We start from the raw sequence: 14,531 nt of genomic DNA on the forward strand, positions 1-14,531 counted from the left end.
AGAAAGTTTTTAAAAATGATCCCGGCGTGAAGGCAAACACGGAGTCAGCAGAGCCGAGCGAGAGGTGTTGGAGTGTTTGGACGGAGAGTGACCACAAACGCCTGCGCTAACAGCGATCCACCGGCCTGCCCCACGAATTCTTCGTGTTCCCTTCCAACCAGGCATTCCAAAAATGTCCTGCAGATACGCGGGAAGGCATCCGCGGCGCCGCTCTCCCCTCGCCCGGCCCGGCAGCGCTAACGCGAGCCCCGCATAGCTGACATTGCCAGGTTTGCTATCGCCGTGCGGAGATAAAAGTAGACCCGTGCACGTTACGTTGCGGCATTCAACGTTGGGCACTCCTGATTTTATTTAATGTTCGCAGCAAAAATGCAGGAGAAAGAGATGAGTGCGACGTTTGCCGGGCAGGTTGTGCGAAACGGAGCAAACTGGTAGGAAGTGGTGCTGTGAGGTTCGAAGAAGGAGGTGTTGCTGCCGGTAATCCCGCTGGGTGTCTCCAAGATGTCTTTGATGTGCATTTTAGCGGTTGGGGAAGACTTGGAAAGAAAATTACTCAGAAAGGTGGAACAAAGTGAGGTAACTGCGTCTGAATTTATTTGTGTAGGTATGAAGAAAGTGCACCCGTAGGTCTCTGTGCATCTATAGATTTAAACAGCTCTTCACGCTTAAAAAAGCTCCCTGTCCTTCAGAGCCCTGCAAATACAGATGGCTTCAGAGAAAAATGCACGTACCGCCTGAGCTGCTCGATCTCCACTTTTGCCTTCTTTGAACTAGGGGAGCTGTAAAAAAAACGGAGCCGCTCCATTGCGATCGCTCACTAAAAAGCTCCTACAAAAGAAGTATTTATTGTCTAGGGAAATTTTATCTCTAGTTCGTTTTATTGTAAAAGATTCTATCTCAGAAATGCCGTGAATCAGAGATGAAGGGGAGTAATGATAAACTTAGGGAAAACATAAGAAAAACGTGTGGGTGTATGAGTTTGCACATGTCTGTAAGCTATAATAGATATGCAAATAGAAAAGCAAGTGCTTGTGGACATGTGGTTTTGTGTCAGCTCTGAATTCTATTCATCAGCTATTTAACACTAGATTTACACACTTTTAAAAAATAATCCTGACTCATTCTAGGGAGCCTTTATCAGCTAGTTTATAATGATTTCATTTACTGATCCAATTATAAACTAAATTGAATCCTATCCACTAACACAGGTTAAAATGTTTTTATTATACGCAGCTGTTTGATATCTCCAGGTGTGGGAGCACACAACAAGGATGGAAATTAATTAAGCAAGATGTGGGAGATGCTCGCAGCCGTATGTTCTGTGCTTGTCAGCCGGAGGAGACGCATGTCAAACACTGCTTGATTAGTTGCAGCGTGCCTTCCTCTGCCTCGCGGCAGGCGCGCCGCTGGCGGATGGCAGCTCCCGCTCTGCGGAGCCGCGGCTTCGCTCTCTCATCGCTTCCCGGCGTTTCCAGGGGCACTGCCTGCTGATGCACACATTCCCAAATTACCCTAGGAGTTTCCTGACCTACAAAACTATTTATTTTACGTGATCAGGGCTTGATGGGCCGAGGCCAATGGTGTGAGGGTCAACCAGGCCAAGTGCCGGGTCCTGCGCTTGGGTCACACCAACCCCATGGACACCACAGGCATGGGGAGGAGCGGCTGGAAAGCTGCCCGGGGGAGAAGGACCTGGGGGTGTTGGTCGACCCTGTACTCGGCACTGGTGAGGACCCACCCTGAGTACTGTGGTCAGTTTTGGGCCCCTCACTGCAAGAGTGCTGGAGCTCCAAGTGCTGGAGCGTGTCCAGAGAAGGGGAACAGAGCTGTGAGGGGTCTGGAGCACACGTCTGGTGAGGAGCGGCTGAGGGCCCTGGGGGTGTTCAGCCTGGAGAAGAGGAGCTGAGGGGAGACCTTCTCGCTCTCTACAGCTCCCTGACAGGAGGGGGGGGCGAGGGGGGGTCGGGCTCTGCTCCCATGGAACAGGCGATGGGACAAGAGGGAACGGCCTCAAGTTGCACCAGGAGTGGTTTAGTTTGGATATTGGGGAAAATTTCTTCCCCGAAAGGGTTGTCAAGCACTGGCACAGGCTGCCCAGGGAGGTGGTGGAGTCGCCATCCCTGGAGGTGTTTACCAGAGGGGCAGACGTGGTGCTGAGGGACGTGGGCATTCTTTAGCATTAGCATCTTCGGCATCCTTGCAATACCAATCTTTATGTGAATGGCAAGGGCCACCAGGCATGGAAGGGAAAAGATTTTAACCTAATACCTGATAATTCTTATCTATTTTTGTGCTGATATAGTTGCCAGGGAGAGGTGCTATCTTGTGGCACTCAAGCCTTTCTTCTAGGTGCAGAAGCTGTAGTCATAAAAATAGTGCGTAGGAGCAGTAAGGATATGATTTGAAGGAACAATCTTAATTATCAAATACCATTTAATTTTCCCATATTTATAGAAAACTGTTAGAAGTGATTCTTGCACAGAGTGCAAGAAAAAAAACTAAAATAAAAGAAAATAGTGAAAATAGATGAGTATTGTGTTTATGTCCAAGTTCCACAACCACAACATTTTATTTGTTTTTTTTATATATGTATATATAATATATATATATAAGTACTCTGAGTTATATATACTCTGAATAGGAAAATTGGGTGAATTATTAGAAAAAAACTTTCTCTGGGAACAGTTTGCTAATCATAAGGATGCAAGAAAGGTGTCTTCCGTCTCAATCTCAAAGGCAAACCAAAAAATGCTATAACTGTTGTGGGGAAGGTATTTCACTGCATAATGTGAACGAGAAGGTGATGTCCATAGCATGGTTTTGTTCATATTTACTTATGTACATGTGAAATATAATTTATCATAGCTCATAATTTAAAATAATGTCCTATATCCCTATAAAGGGATATCCCTAAGGATCAATGTCCCATGTCGCTATTTTGAGGGACGTCTCCTCCATCGTCCATCATCTGCTCCAAGAGATTGCATAGCAGCGCATTTGTAAGCACAAATCTCTCCGACCTCTTTAAATCTCAGCATATACTCTTATATTTTCCAGAACTTCAGCTGTAGTAACGCTGACGTTGGGAGACGGTGGTGAGCGGTGTGTGTCAGTGCCGTTTACTCAGGGCTTCTTCAGCTGTGGTACCTGGTGAGGACAGCGAGGACAAGGAGGAGTGTGTAGCTTCATTGGGATAGTCCAGAAGAGGGAGCTTGAAATTAAAGAGTGAAGGGATTTCAAAGTACCAGAAGAAATAAATTGTTCAAATATGGGAGCTTTGTTATGGTCACCCTTTACCACTGGTGGAATTTGTTCCTTATTAATAACAACAGAGATTTGTTTTGGGGATGAGAATTATTCTTGTGGTGTTGTGTTTGTGTCCCACCAGAAGCAATTTTCTTTCAGCTATTAGGTTCAAGTACTTATTTTTCCAGCATGGTATTCGCCATTGCTTTTCCGGAATGTTTGAGAAAATGACAAGTAATTAATTGTGTGGAAAATGTAAATCATATATGCTCATCTGTGACTTAAAGGGCCATCCTCCTCTTTAGCAGCTCAAATACAGCGGCCTCGTTGCGGTGGTGCCAGGGGTGAACGTGGCCCGCGTTGTCTGAAGTACCCGACTCGACATCGTGCCAAGTGCTTCCCCAGGTCGCTTCTGCAATGCCAACGCGCACAAATAACTCCTTTGACTTCGTTACAGGGCCCTTCCGTGCTTCTCATAGTCGTGTTTCAGGAGCTTTCTCAAAGTAAAAGCTTCAGGAGCGTATGGCTGCAGCAATGCCGTATTCTTAGAGTGTATAACCTCCACAAATGTCTCTGTCTTTACATTAGAGTCCGGTACGTGCTGCCTGAGGAGGGAGTTCCTCATCACTATCCTGCACCTCCTAAAGCAGAAGGAAACCTGTGCAGTCCAGTACCTGTGCTTCTCTAGGTGTGTGTAGACGTATTTGTACATCGTAACCAAGTAGAAAGTGTATTTTATTGACCCAAGTTTCTCTGTTGGTTTTTTTTCCTTGTTAATTTTTCTTTTGGCATTTAAATTTTTTTCCCATCTTGAATTTTAGTTCCAAGATCAAAATATCTTGGTCTCTCCTCAAAACCAGAAAACAAGCAAACAAACATGATTAAGTTTCATTGAAATACCATTTTCAACAACAATGTCTTATTTTGATTTTAACCTTTTACGAAGAGGCTTAATTCGGAAATAATTTCATTGTGAAAGTAGATCCTCTGAAGATATCTCAGTAGGACGTTTAGACCAGTTTCAAAACTTTAAAAAGCATTTTAAATGAGAAATGACGTCAGCCATTTTCCACAAGAATATTCAGTTTATTAAACTTTTTTTTTCGGAAAAAAATAAAACCCCAAACCATGTTACCTAATTTCTAATCAAGGCCTCCTGATGTGCACAGACGTTGTTGATGAGAGGTGGTATTAGTGATGTGAAGTTGGGATACAGTCTCCTTGCAATTATCCACGCAGAAGCGCGCAGATACTCCTACATGGCTACACAGAGAGCATATTTTCCGTGCGTTCCGCGTGGGATTTCCTCCAGCTGGCCTCCTGACTCACGCTCCCCCGCCTCCCCCGTGTCTGCGGCTCAGTGCAGGACCACCTCATCTCTCCCACTGGGAGAAGCTCGGTGCCAAACCCCGGGCTCCCGGCGGGTGGAAGGGGCTTCCAGCCATCCCTGCTCCGACCTCCTGCTCCAAGCAGGTCCGGTCAGAGTTGGCTGCTCTATCCAAGAGCCTTGCCCGGTTGAGTTTTGAAACGATTCCCATTCCCTGGGCCCCTCTTGCAGCGTTCGGCCACCCTCGTAGTGAAACTTTATGTCAGGTGGGAATTTCCTCTGTTCCCATTTGTGCCTGTTGCCGTGACATCCCTCTGCTGTGAGCTCTGAGAAGAGTCTGGCTCTGTCTTCTCTACACCCTCCCATTAAGCACGTGTAGACAGCAACAAGATCTCCCAGATCTTCTTTTTGTAAAAGAATAAACGCAGTTCCCCCACCCTGTCTCCACCAGCTGTATGCTCCACGCCTCGGACCAGTTTGGTGGCCACTGTGGACTGGCTTCAGTTTGCCAATGTCTCTCTTGTATGGTGGAGCCCAAAACTGGACATGGTACTCCAGATTGTCTTACAAGGGCTGAACAGAGGGAAATAAAATCAGTTCCTTCAACCTGCTGGCTACACCCTTGTTGATACAGCCCAGTTTGCAGCTGTCCTTGAACTACAAGCTATGGAAATGTATAAAACTGGTCTGCAGTGAGACCCTGGAGAGCTGCCCCGTGTTCAGCTGGGTCTGCTGGAAGGGATGGTGTGTGGCTGCAGTTCAGTGTTAGACACAGCATGATGTGTGGCTTAGCATGAGCATTGGGTAAGGTCTTCCTCTGCCATCCATCGCGTGCCATCCACAGGGCTTCTTATGCAAACAGGCTGATGGGACTGCAGCTGGGACAAGCTGAAGGAAGTGTGGGTCTTCCCTCCCCCTTGTGAAAGGTTCACTAGAGATGATAGTAAGAGATGGACCTAAGTTACATTTCCACCAAGCCCTGCCTCTTGGGCAGAAGTGGTACAACCATGGCCTTGGCAGTGTGACTTCAGTGGAATGATGGTTCTGAGGGGTGGACAGGAGGAGAAGAGGCCAAGGTGAGCGCATTGGGGTAGGGGGGGATTGGACATTGTCACTCTTGAGCCACAAGGCTTGGCCCCTTTTTAGAGGGTCACCCTCTTGTTGCAGTTGGCCACGGCAGGTGGTTTTCCAGATGAAGGTCTCGGCACACGCTCGTTCGCTTGGAAAGCTGTTGTTAACAAGTGGAAGATGATGTGAACCATTGACATGTAGATGTATAGAGTCTGTAAAATGAACTGAGGCTCTGCCTATAAAGTTTCATTCAGTTCATTCAGTGTAATAAGTCATGAACCTGTGAAAGGACTTCATAAAACAGTAAAAATGGAAATACTTCACAGAAACAGAAGATGACAATCTTTTATTTCTTTCTGTTTCACATGCCTGTTATATATGTGGACTTGTGACTTAATAAATGTTACGGAATTAGACACGGACTTTAATTTTAATCTGCCGTTCAGCATGTCTTCTCATGTCCGCTTTCAAAAACTTACATGGTCATTACAGTAAAATTAATGTATGTCTTAATTGTAATAATGCCTAAAAATTGGCCATTATACTGAAGTAATTAAATAATTTCAATTGTTAATAGCTTTGCGTGCTGCTGTAGTTAGTTTGGTGCTGTCCTAACAGGAAAAAAACCCAACAGAGTCGATGGGTAATGTTTTCATTAAGGCTCAGTACTGACTCTCTCTCTTAGGTACGTGGCAGCGACACCACCGATTTGATTGTAGCAATTGTAAGCTCCGGGCTGTTAGATTTAAATCCCTCTAAAAAGGAATCTTTTGTTTTACCTGTGTGCATTGCTTTTATTCCCACTAGTCGGTAAATAATAGCAATTGTTTCTTGGTGGTTGTAGTTGGTGTGCATCAGCAGTGGCCGGCAGCGTTGCCGGGAACAAGCCTTGTGCTCGCGCATGGCATCGAGTACTGCCTTTGTGCCTTCCTCCAGAGACGCTGACTGAAGCCAGTCCCGTGTAAATTCTGTGCTCTTCATCCTTACGGAGCGGGCGAAGCGGTTGTTAGAGCAATTGCTAGAAAGTTGTTATCTTTTCAGGAAATGAATCATAAGAAAATATTAGACATACACAAGAAGACAAACAGCCTCCCCGCCCCCCCCCAACGTCAGAAATCCTAAAATAGTACCCAGATATAATTGCTATAGCTAAAGAAAGGCAGAGCTGCTCTCAACTGTGTTTACTAGACTCTAAAGGTAGGTGAGTAGGGAAGGTGTGAAGCACCGGGGTCCCCCTGCTCGGGCAGCTTCGCCCCGCCAGAACGGCGCACGGCCTTTGCCGAACTGTGCCAGAGCGGCTACAGGGCTTTCAAAGCTCTCCCCAGCAATACAGGGCTGGCTTTGTCTTGCTGGAGAGATGGCGAATAGAAGAAACAACTCCGTATAGTGCACACATTGAAGGCTCTCGGAGTCTGCCTGCACGATGGAATTGTTGTGATTGGACTCTGACAAATTACAACCTGCAGGTATAACGAGGATTTTCCATTTTTGCCTAACACATATACATTTTGTCTCTTCCATTTTCCCTTTCCTGCAACGCCTTCAGCACAGCAAGGGCTGGAAAGAAATCTGATTGTGAATCTGATAAATTGTCTTACATAGTTTCCCTATTTTGGCCATTGCCATGGTCTGGTTCTGAAAGTGCTTGGAATCCTCCTTCTCGCGCTTTGTTTTAACAAAGCTGCTCCTCGGCCGCCCAGCGCCGGGGCTCTGCTACCTACAGCGCACGCGTTCCGTTTGTCTGTCTCCTATTCTGCGTTGACTCCGAGCAGCCTCAGCGTAAAAGCAGACGAGGTGGTTTATTTTTATCGCTCGCTTTTTCTCGTGAGAAAGAGAATCCCCTGGCCCTGCCCTCTCCACCGGCTTCCTCCGAGCACAGGCGTTTGCATCTTGGCAAATGGGGTCTGCAAAATGCTACTGAATTAAACCGGCAAAGTCTTTCGTCATATTTGTTTTGCACTGGCTGTGATAGACTCTTTGCTGGTCTGAGTATCTGCAGTCTCGTTGATGCGAGTGGAGTTCTCCTTTGCGTGACAAGGGGGTTGGGGGACGCGGCGAGGTGGGCAGAGGTCCTCTCCCACGGCAGAGAGCGGAGGACCGGCCTCGGCGCCTTCAGGTCTCATCTGTCATCTGCGATTCTCCTCCACACTCATGGAAGACACTTCATGTGTTGAAACTTGCTGCGAGCCTTTGATATCTTTGACCTTTTTAAAAAAAGTCTTTTAAATTTTGATATTCCCTCAGAAGACAGATGGTATTTTTTGATCAAATAGATAGAGGTTTCGTGTCTCAACGCATTTCTTGGTTTCGCTTTGTTGGACTGGTTAACTGCTCTCGGTGTGTTCTATGCTGCTCACGATCTTTGCTTGTTAATTTGTTTTTGAATGATAACTATCAAAAAGTTACAAAGAACTAAATGTGCAGAAATCCCCCTGGAAAACATTAGTGAAGTCCTGCTCGCATCTCCCGTCGGATCCAGAGGTGGCTGCTCAGGTACATACAGTCCCACCTGCAGCAACACTTCCGAGGCAGAAATTGCCCTTGATACCTTCTGGTTGAAGGAAGGCTTGAGTCCAGGTGCCACGAGTAACCAGATGCAGGTCCTCGGGAAGCGGTGAAGAAACTGCAAAGCCTGGCAAAGCTTTGGCTCTGGGGAGGGTGAGGAGGAGCCCTCCGAGAGCTGTGCTGAGCCCTCCGAGAGCTGTGCTGGGTGCCGCGCATCTCTCCTGGTCACAGTCTCATTGAACAACAGCCGCAATACCAGAACTGGGGCTCTGTTTTCCTCTTCCATCACCCGAATAACTCATCTGGAAACAGGGCACACGGTACGTTCTCAACAAAGTAAGGAAATCCCTCTGACCAGTTCTCGTTCACAGCAGAATTATAAAGATCCTGGAAAATGCCCCGCTTTTCCCTGTTAGCTGAGCGCCGGCAGTGCCCGCCCGTGGGTGCCCGCCGTTGGGTGGCCGGCGCGGGGGCAGGGGACAGAGGCTGCTGTGTTCCTGCTGCGGCAGCTCGGACGGAAGATGAAATCATGGTGGTTCGGCACTGGGTGAAGACTTAACTACTCATTTTCTGGCGCTCTGTTTACACGGGAAAGCTGCTTGTGCTTGAAAAAAAAATTTTTGGTGGTTAGGAATCCGTATGCGTGTGTCTGGCCCTAATTACCTAACAAAACCTTCAAACCCAAGAAATACGACGACCTAGTTTTGCAGAGGTGTAGAGCGGGCTGCAGCGTTGCTTGGTGGTGGGACGGTTGCAGCACTGTGTTTGTAAGGGGTTATTTTCACTGTAATGGTCAGAGGGTGGTTTTGAATGACTTAAAACCAGGTGTATGGTACAGGAAAAAAAAACCCAACAGGCTGTATTGTTTGCCCTGGTCATATTGTTTATGCCTTTAGCAAGTGCCACTGCTTAACTCATTCGGTATTTAAAGATTTACTTGTTTTCTCTCCGTAGTACCGACCCAGGAGGTGGCTGAAACGGCGTGTGGGGCAGAGACTGTTTATCGGGGAGGTGGAAATATGTCTGCTGATTGTAGTTTCAGATTTGGGCTTAGGTCAGGAACAAAGTTTTCAAATTTTCAAAGCATTTTGGCATGTTGATCCTCGGGACATTTTTGTGTTTATTTCAGACATTGCAGAAAGGCAGTAAGAAAATTTTCCAAACAGATTCTACACTTCGTCTGAATTCAATCAGAAACCGGAATTCACACAGGGACCGAAAGCGTTTGGGACTTCAGGAGATGATAATTTCCAGAAGGGTGGTTTTCTTCGGTGATATTCTGAATGCCCCAGTTTTTGGCTGCCAGACTTGTAGGTTAAGAAACTTTGAGGCTGCCTGCCGATCCCCATCAGCTGAGATCCGAGTCTGTTTAACGAATCGCAAATCGAGCATCCAAAAGCAGAAACACTCCGACTCATTAATCACTGCGAGAGATCCCGGCCTGACCGTATCAATTAACAACAATAGCTCCCTAGTGGAAAAGGAACACGACGATGTGTTTCCACTGATGGTCATGACATTATTGGTCACTTACCTACGCCTGTGTTTCCCTTTGAAGATGTAAATCGCCACGACTTTGGGTCCCGCGCGTGTCTGTGTGTTCATATGCATTTTAGACTAATGTTTGATGACATATCCTTCAAAGGCCTCTAGAAAAACCCAAGCCTTGGTCTAAGATGAAGACTTTGCTGAAACTCATCATGTATGGGGTGGTAGAACATTCACACTAACATTCTGCTGCACTGCTACATAGCGGAATGTTATTGCAAAGCCGCTGTTGGTGCTAACGGGCTTTGAGTTCATTACACCATCAGCTGAAAGTTTTACTCTGTGAGTTTTAAAGAAGGGGTTTTTTTTTTGATAAAACTAAAAAGTGTTGTAGAAATGAAACGTGGAACATTTTGGAGCAGGGTGCGGTGCTATACATAATTTATTGGGCCCTGTTTGTACAGTCAATTGTGAAGTTATAAACAAAATGCAGCCTTAAATCAGAGATGAGAGGGTGAAACTGCGAGTAGTTACTTCCTCTGTATTTCTATTTAAAAAGCAAGGTTTCCGCGTTTGCTCAGACAGTCACATTCTGGTTTGGTTCTTGATATTCAGAGTGCTGTGTCTGTTTTTGGGTTTGCCCGCTCCACAGAGCGCCTTTCCCTGCGGTGGGTGGGCTGCGGTGGGTGCTGGAGCTCGGTGAGGTCCCGCGCACGGCCACGGGGAAGCCACGGGGCGGCAAATGTGCCTCTGTCACACTGAATTTCCAGGTCCCAGAGCTCCTGAAGAACAGCTTGACTCACCTCATCGACGTAAGGTCCCTCGGCGCCTGTTGGGCTCCTGCCGTCGTGGTAGTTCCCCCGTCCCATCCGACCCTCAGCTCCCACCTCGTTAGGTGGAGGGCACCGGGGGTCGGCGCAGGGACTGGTGCCACCACCTGCGCCGCAGCGATGCTCTCGGCCAACACAGAAGTCCCTTGAACTGGGGAAACGCTGAACCCGTTTAAGATCATTAAAGATGAGTTTAGTGGGTTTAAGAATACAGTCCATATGACAGGTCTTTGCATTGGCGCTTAGAATGAGGTGAGCAAGAGGTTTCTCCGTGGAGCCTCTGAGCAGGCGCTCTAGATGTGGGGCAGGTATTTCCTGACTGGGAGGAGGAATAGCACAGGGTGGGCCTGAGGAGACAACGGGGATAAAAGATACCATTTTATTAGAGATCACGGACTAAGCATCCCTTGCAGGTACTGCGGCACGGCGGGAGGTGCCTGGTGGGAAATCTCCCGGTTCTCCCACAAGCGGTGCTGATGCAGAGCTGCGATACTGAGCACAAATCATTCTGGCTGCTGAGGAGGAAAGACATGACCAATTTGAACTTAGGAGTGAAGCATTTCCTAGAACTGAGCCTGAATAAATTCTGGAGCAGCCGAACAGGAAATAAGCTAATAATGGGATTTTACAGTATGCATTTCCCATATAAGGCATTGAAAAGTGGCATGGGTTTGTTTGCTGATCTTCCGGCTGTTTTGATGAAAACGTTAGGTTTCTTCACCGTTGGCGCTCCGTTGTGATTGTGAGGACTTTGCTGCGCTCCGGGCTGCAGCGCTGCACCTCGCCACTGCGTCGGTGGTCCCTGGGCGGACCCTTCCCAGAGCAGCGCAGGGAAGAGCCTGGTTAACAATTCCTCCGGGCTGCCTTTGTTTGTGTCGGGGAGCTATTTCCTTTAGCCCTTGAGGCTGATGCATAGGAAGGGGAAGAGAGGAGGGGAGCGCCCGTCTCGGTGCGGTTCATGCTGCTGAAAATAAGTTCCCCAAAATGCGATGTGGGGAAAGGAAGCCCTGGCTCCACGGAGCCTGCTGTCTCCCTCGGTAAACAAAGGACGGGCTTTGGGCAAGTTGCCCACGGTGTTGGTGCAGGGTGCGTTCCCGTCCTCCCTGCTCTGCCTGGCCTTTTAAGGATATGTGACAGTATGCCGGAGACCACGGTAAGGTGCGTGTTTGGCGATGATTAACGAGCACGAGGCTCTTCTGCAGCTTCGGCGTTTCTGCGGCGCTGCTCAGATTCCCTTCTCACGAGTAACTCACTCCGGTTTTCAGAGTTTGGCCTCTTCTGCGTGTGAGTGCGGTCTCTTGCCAGCTCTTACGCTACATTAATTTAGAGCCATCTACCTTTCCAAACATGCTCCGGATTGTGGAACAGGTTTTGCTTGTAAACGCGAGGCCAGATGTTGGGCAGAGGAGAGCTCCCGCTCAGGCGTCGAGCACTTACTGCTGCGACACATACCCATCGCGCCTGAAAAGCTGAAATCTGTCTGCTTAGACAAGAAAACGCTCAAGCTGGCCGCTTTGTGCGGTGCTATAAGAAGTGGCCTATATGCATATAATTCAGGAGTTCTTTCAAACTAGCACGCACTGAATCACGGGCTCACTTAGTTTTAAGCCACAGCTTGTGCCAAACTCGTTACGTTGATTGCTTGCCAAGCTGGGACTGACTTTCCAGTCCCCACTAACATTTTCCTTTTCTTTTTCTGCAAAATCTGCTAATGAAGGCTGAATGGAACAATGCAGGTGGGTCCACCGGCTAGATAAGAAGTAGCTCTGATTCACTAACAAATGTTTCTTTTCTTTTGCAGTGACATATTCGATGCCATGTTCCCCGTCACACACATCGCAGGAGAAACAGTCATACAACAGGGTAATTCTTCCCCTCGTTTTTTTCCCTTGGACCTTTGCAAAGATTGTACGATTCACATCTCTCTGGCTGAGATTTCTCCCTCTTTGCTTAACGGGAAGAATAACCGTATTCCAAAAGCCTCGAAGTGTGCAGCTATATGATAAGTTCACGGATGCAGATCTTTTGCTACATGTGCGCAGATCTACAAAACCGCGCTGGTAGATCCCCAGGGCTTCAAAGGGCTACACTTAAATGTAAATAGCACTTCAAATTAAAATGTTCGTTCTTTACCTGGAGACAGTCAGGAAGTAGAGCACCGCTCCGAATGCACAAGGGTGGCACAGGCTAGCTGAGGGTAATTAGAGATGGAAAATATTTTTATGGTTGTTGGGAATATTCGACACCTCATTGTGCTGTATCGTCGTTATCGCAGTTGGCAACTTACCTGCGTGCCTGCAGCGCCCTGCGGAGGACTTCATCGCCCTCAGGCTGTATTAAAGCCTCTTGTGTGTTTACACTGAGTGAAGTGTTGAATCAATCAAAAGAGATGAATTAATGCAATTGAAAGATATTAATCGGAAGAAATCATCGCCGTATTGTGATTTATGAAGGCAGATAGGTGAGGACATTGCAGAAAATGAATCTCTGTGGAGGTAATCTGGAGTAGAAACCTGTGCAAATATGTACGGGATTAAATACGGAGACAGGAAATTATTGAGTAGTTTATCAGACCTTCAGGAAACAATCCCCTTTTGTGTTTTGCTTCCAGGTGATGAAGGAGACAACTTCTATGTGATTGACCAAGGCGAGGTGGATGTAAGTACACTCTTACGGGCTAGGGGTTGTTTTGAAGCTGTGCAATAAAATTGTGTGCTCTGGCACCCAGCTTGCTCCGGCCGCGTGCTGTGGTTCTGTCTCCTGTCTTCTTGAAATAGATTTCACGGGACTGGGCTCGTTACTTTGCTTTTGTTGTGTTAAGTCATTTGTATGTAATTTTATAACGGGCATGTCTTACATCCTGGCTTATTTGTCCATTCTGAGCAGGCAAATGGGGTATGAAAACTGAGGGAATGACATTACCCTCGGAAGGGTAACCACACCTGGAGGTGCGCAGTCTCTGGCAGAGCAGGCCACCGTGCTGGAATGCACCCGAGGGTTCGGATCAACCGTAAGGAAAATATTTTCTTTAATCAGCTAGCTTAGCTCATGTGTTGGGGTTTTTTTTCCTCAAACTGAGATACAGCCTGAGGCAGCGAGTTTCATCTTAGAAACCTTAATTTGCTTTTAAAATTAGGTCCAAATATACGAACAATGCAGCATATTAATAAAGCAAGGATTATTATAAGTGTAAAGTGATCTGTTGGACCACAAAATGTTTACGGGAGTGCGCAGTGGTTTCATCAGCAAGTCTTTGAAAAGAAGCGCCTTTCTGAACCTGCCTTCCAACTCAGAATCTATTCACCTCTAATCATTTTTATCCCGTATGAAACTTTTTGCAGTTTTGCTACAAGTTCCTCATTTGACTGAATTTTCTGCACACACCTGACGCATCCACAGCTGCCGGACAGGACGGGCTTGCTCATTAGCAGCGTTGCTCTTCGGGTGCCCAGATGAGTTTTGTTTGGCATATTTAAAGAAGAAAGTGATTTATTTTAAATCCGGGCAGGAGGCATACAGTTATTTTAGTGAAAGTTATTTTTTTTAGCAGTCTGTTTGTGTCAGGAGACCATCTAATTGGTATTGTTGGGAATTGAGAAACCTCACATGCTGCCTCTGCCTCTGGAAGCTGCTCCTCAGGAAATCCGTCTGACTCACTGTTCCTATCAGACATAGCTCTCAACAGCAAACATTGCCACATCCACAGCGCCGGAAAAGAAAAGAGCAATATTTATAGAGCAGTGCTAAAATTTAGTTTTAGAATAATTGGTTAGAGCCCGATACCGAGCTTAATGAGTTCACTGGCTTGGAGTCAGACCCGCAAACTTAGGCAAATGCTCATATTGAAGTTACTGATGAATCCTCTTTAAAAATAATTTGTCCTCACTCAAAGCCTTTAGGAAAGCTTTCTTCGGCCTTTGGCTCAGGGATAGTGGGGGACCGAATGACATCAGAAAGCAGTCTACAAAACCCTTGCACTTAACTGCAAAAAAGATAATCTGTATGCACATAGCGCTTGTACAAAGCAGAGACGAAGTGGGGAAAAGAAAATTCTTCCTCAAAAG

At 46.9% G+C, this 14,531-nt stretch overlaps 1 protein-coding gene across 1 annotated transcript in view; it reads left to right on the top strand.

Annotated features, from left to right (window-relative positions):
• The window catches only part of PRKAR1B (protein kinase, cAMP-dependent, regulatory, type I, beta), a 97,125-nt gene that overhangs the window by 44,237 nt on the left and 38,357 nt on the right, over positions 1-14,531 (top strand). Inside the window, exons 4-5 of the mRNA XM_009885830.1 lie at positions 12,269-12,330; positions 13,079-13,125. Of these exons, the coding sequence (XP_009884132.1) occupies positions 12,269-12,330; positions 13,079-13,125 (109 nt within the window). The remainder of the gene's footprint in view (positions 1-12,268; positions 12,331-13,078; positions 13,126-14,531) is intronic.

Source organism: Charadrius vociferus, unplaced genomic scaffold, assembly GCF_000708025.1.
Source record: "Charadrius vociferus isolate BGI_N301 unplaced genomic scaffold, ASM70802v2 scaffold430, whole genome shotgun sequence".
Lineage (NCBI taxonomy): Eukaryota > Metazoa > Chordata > Aves > Charadriiformes > Charadriidae > Charadrius > Charadrius vociferus.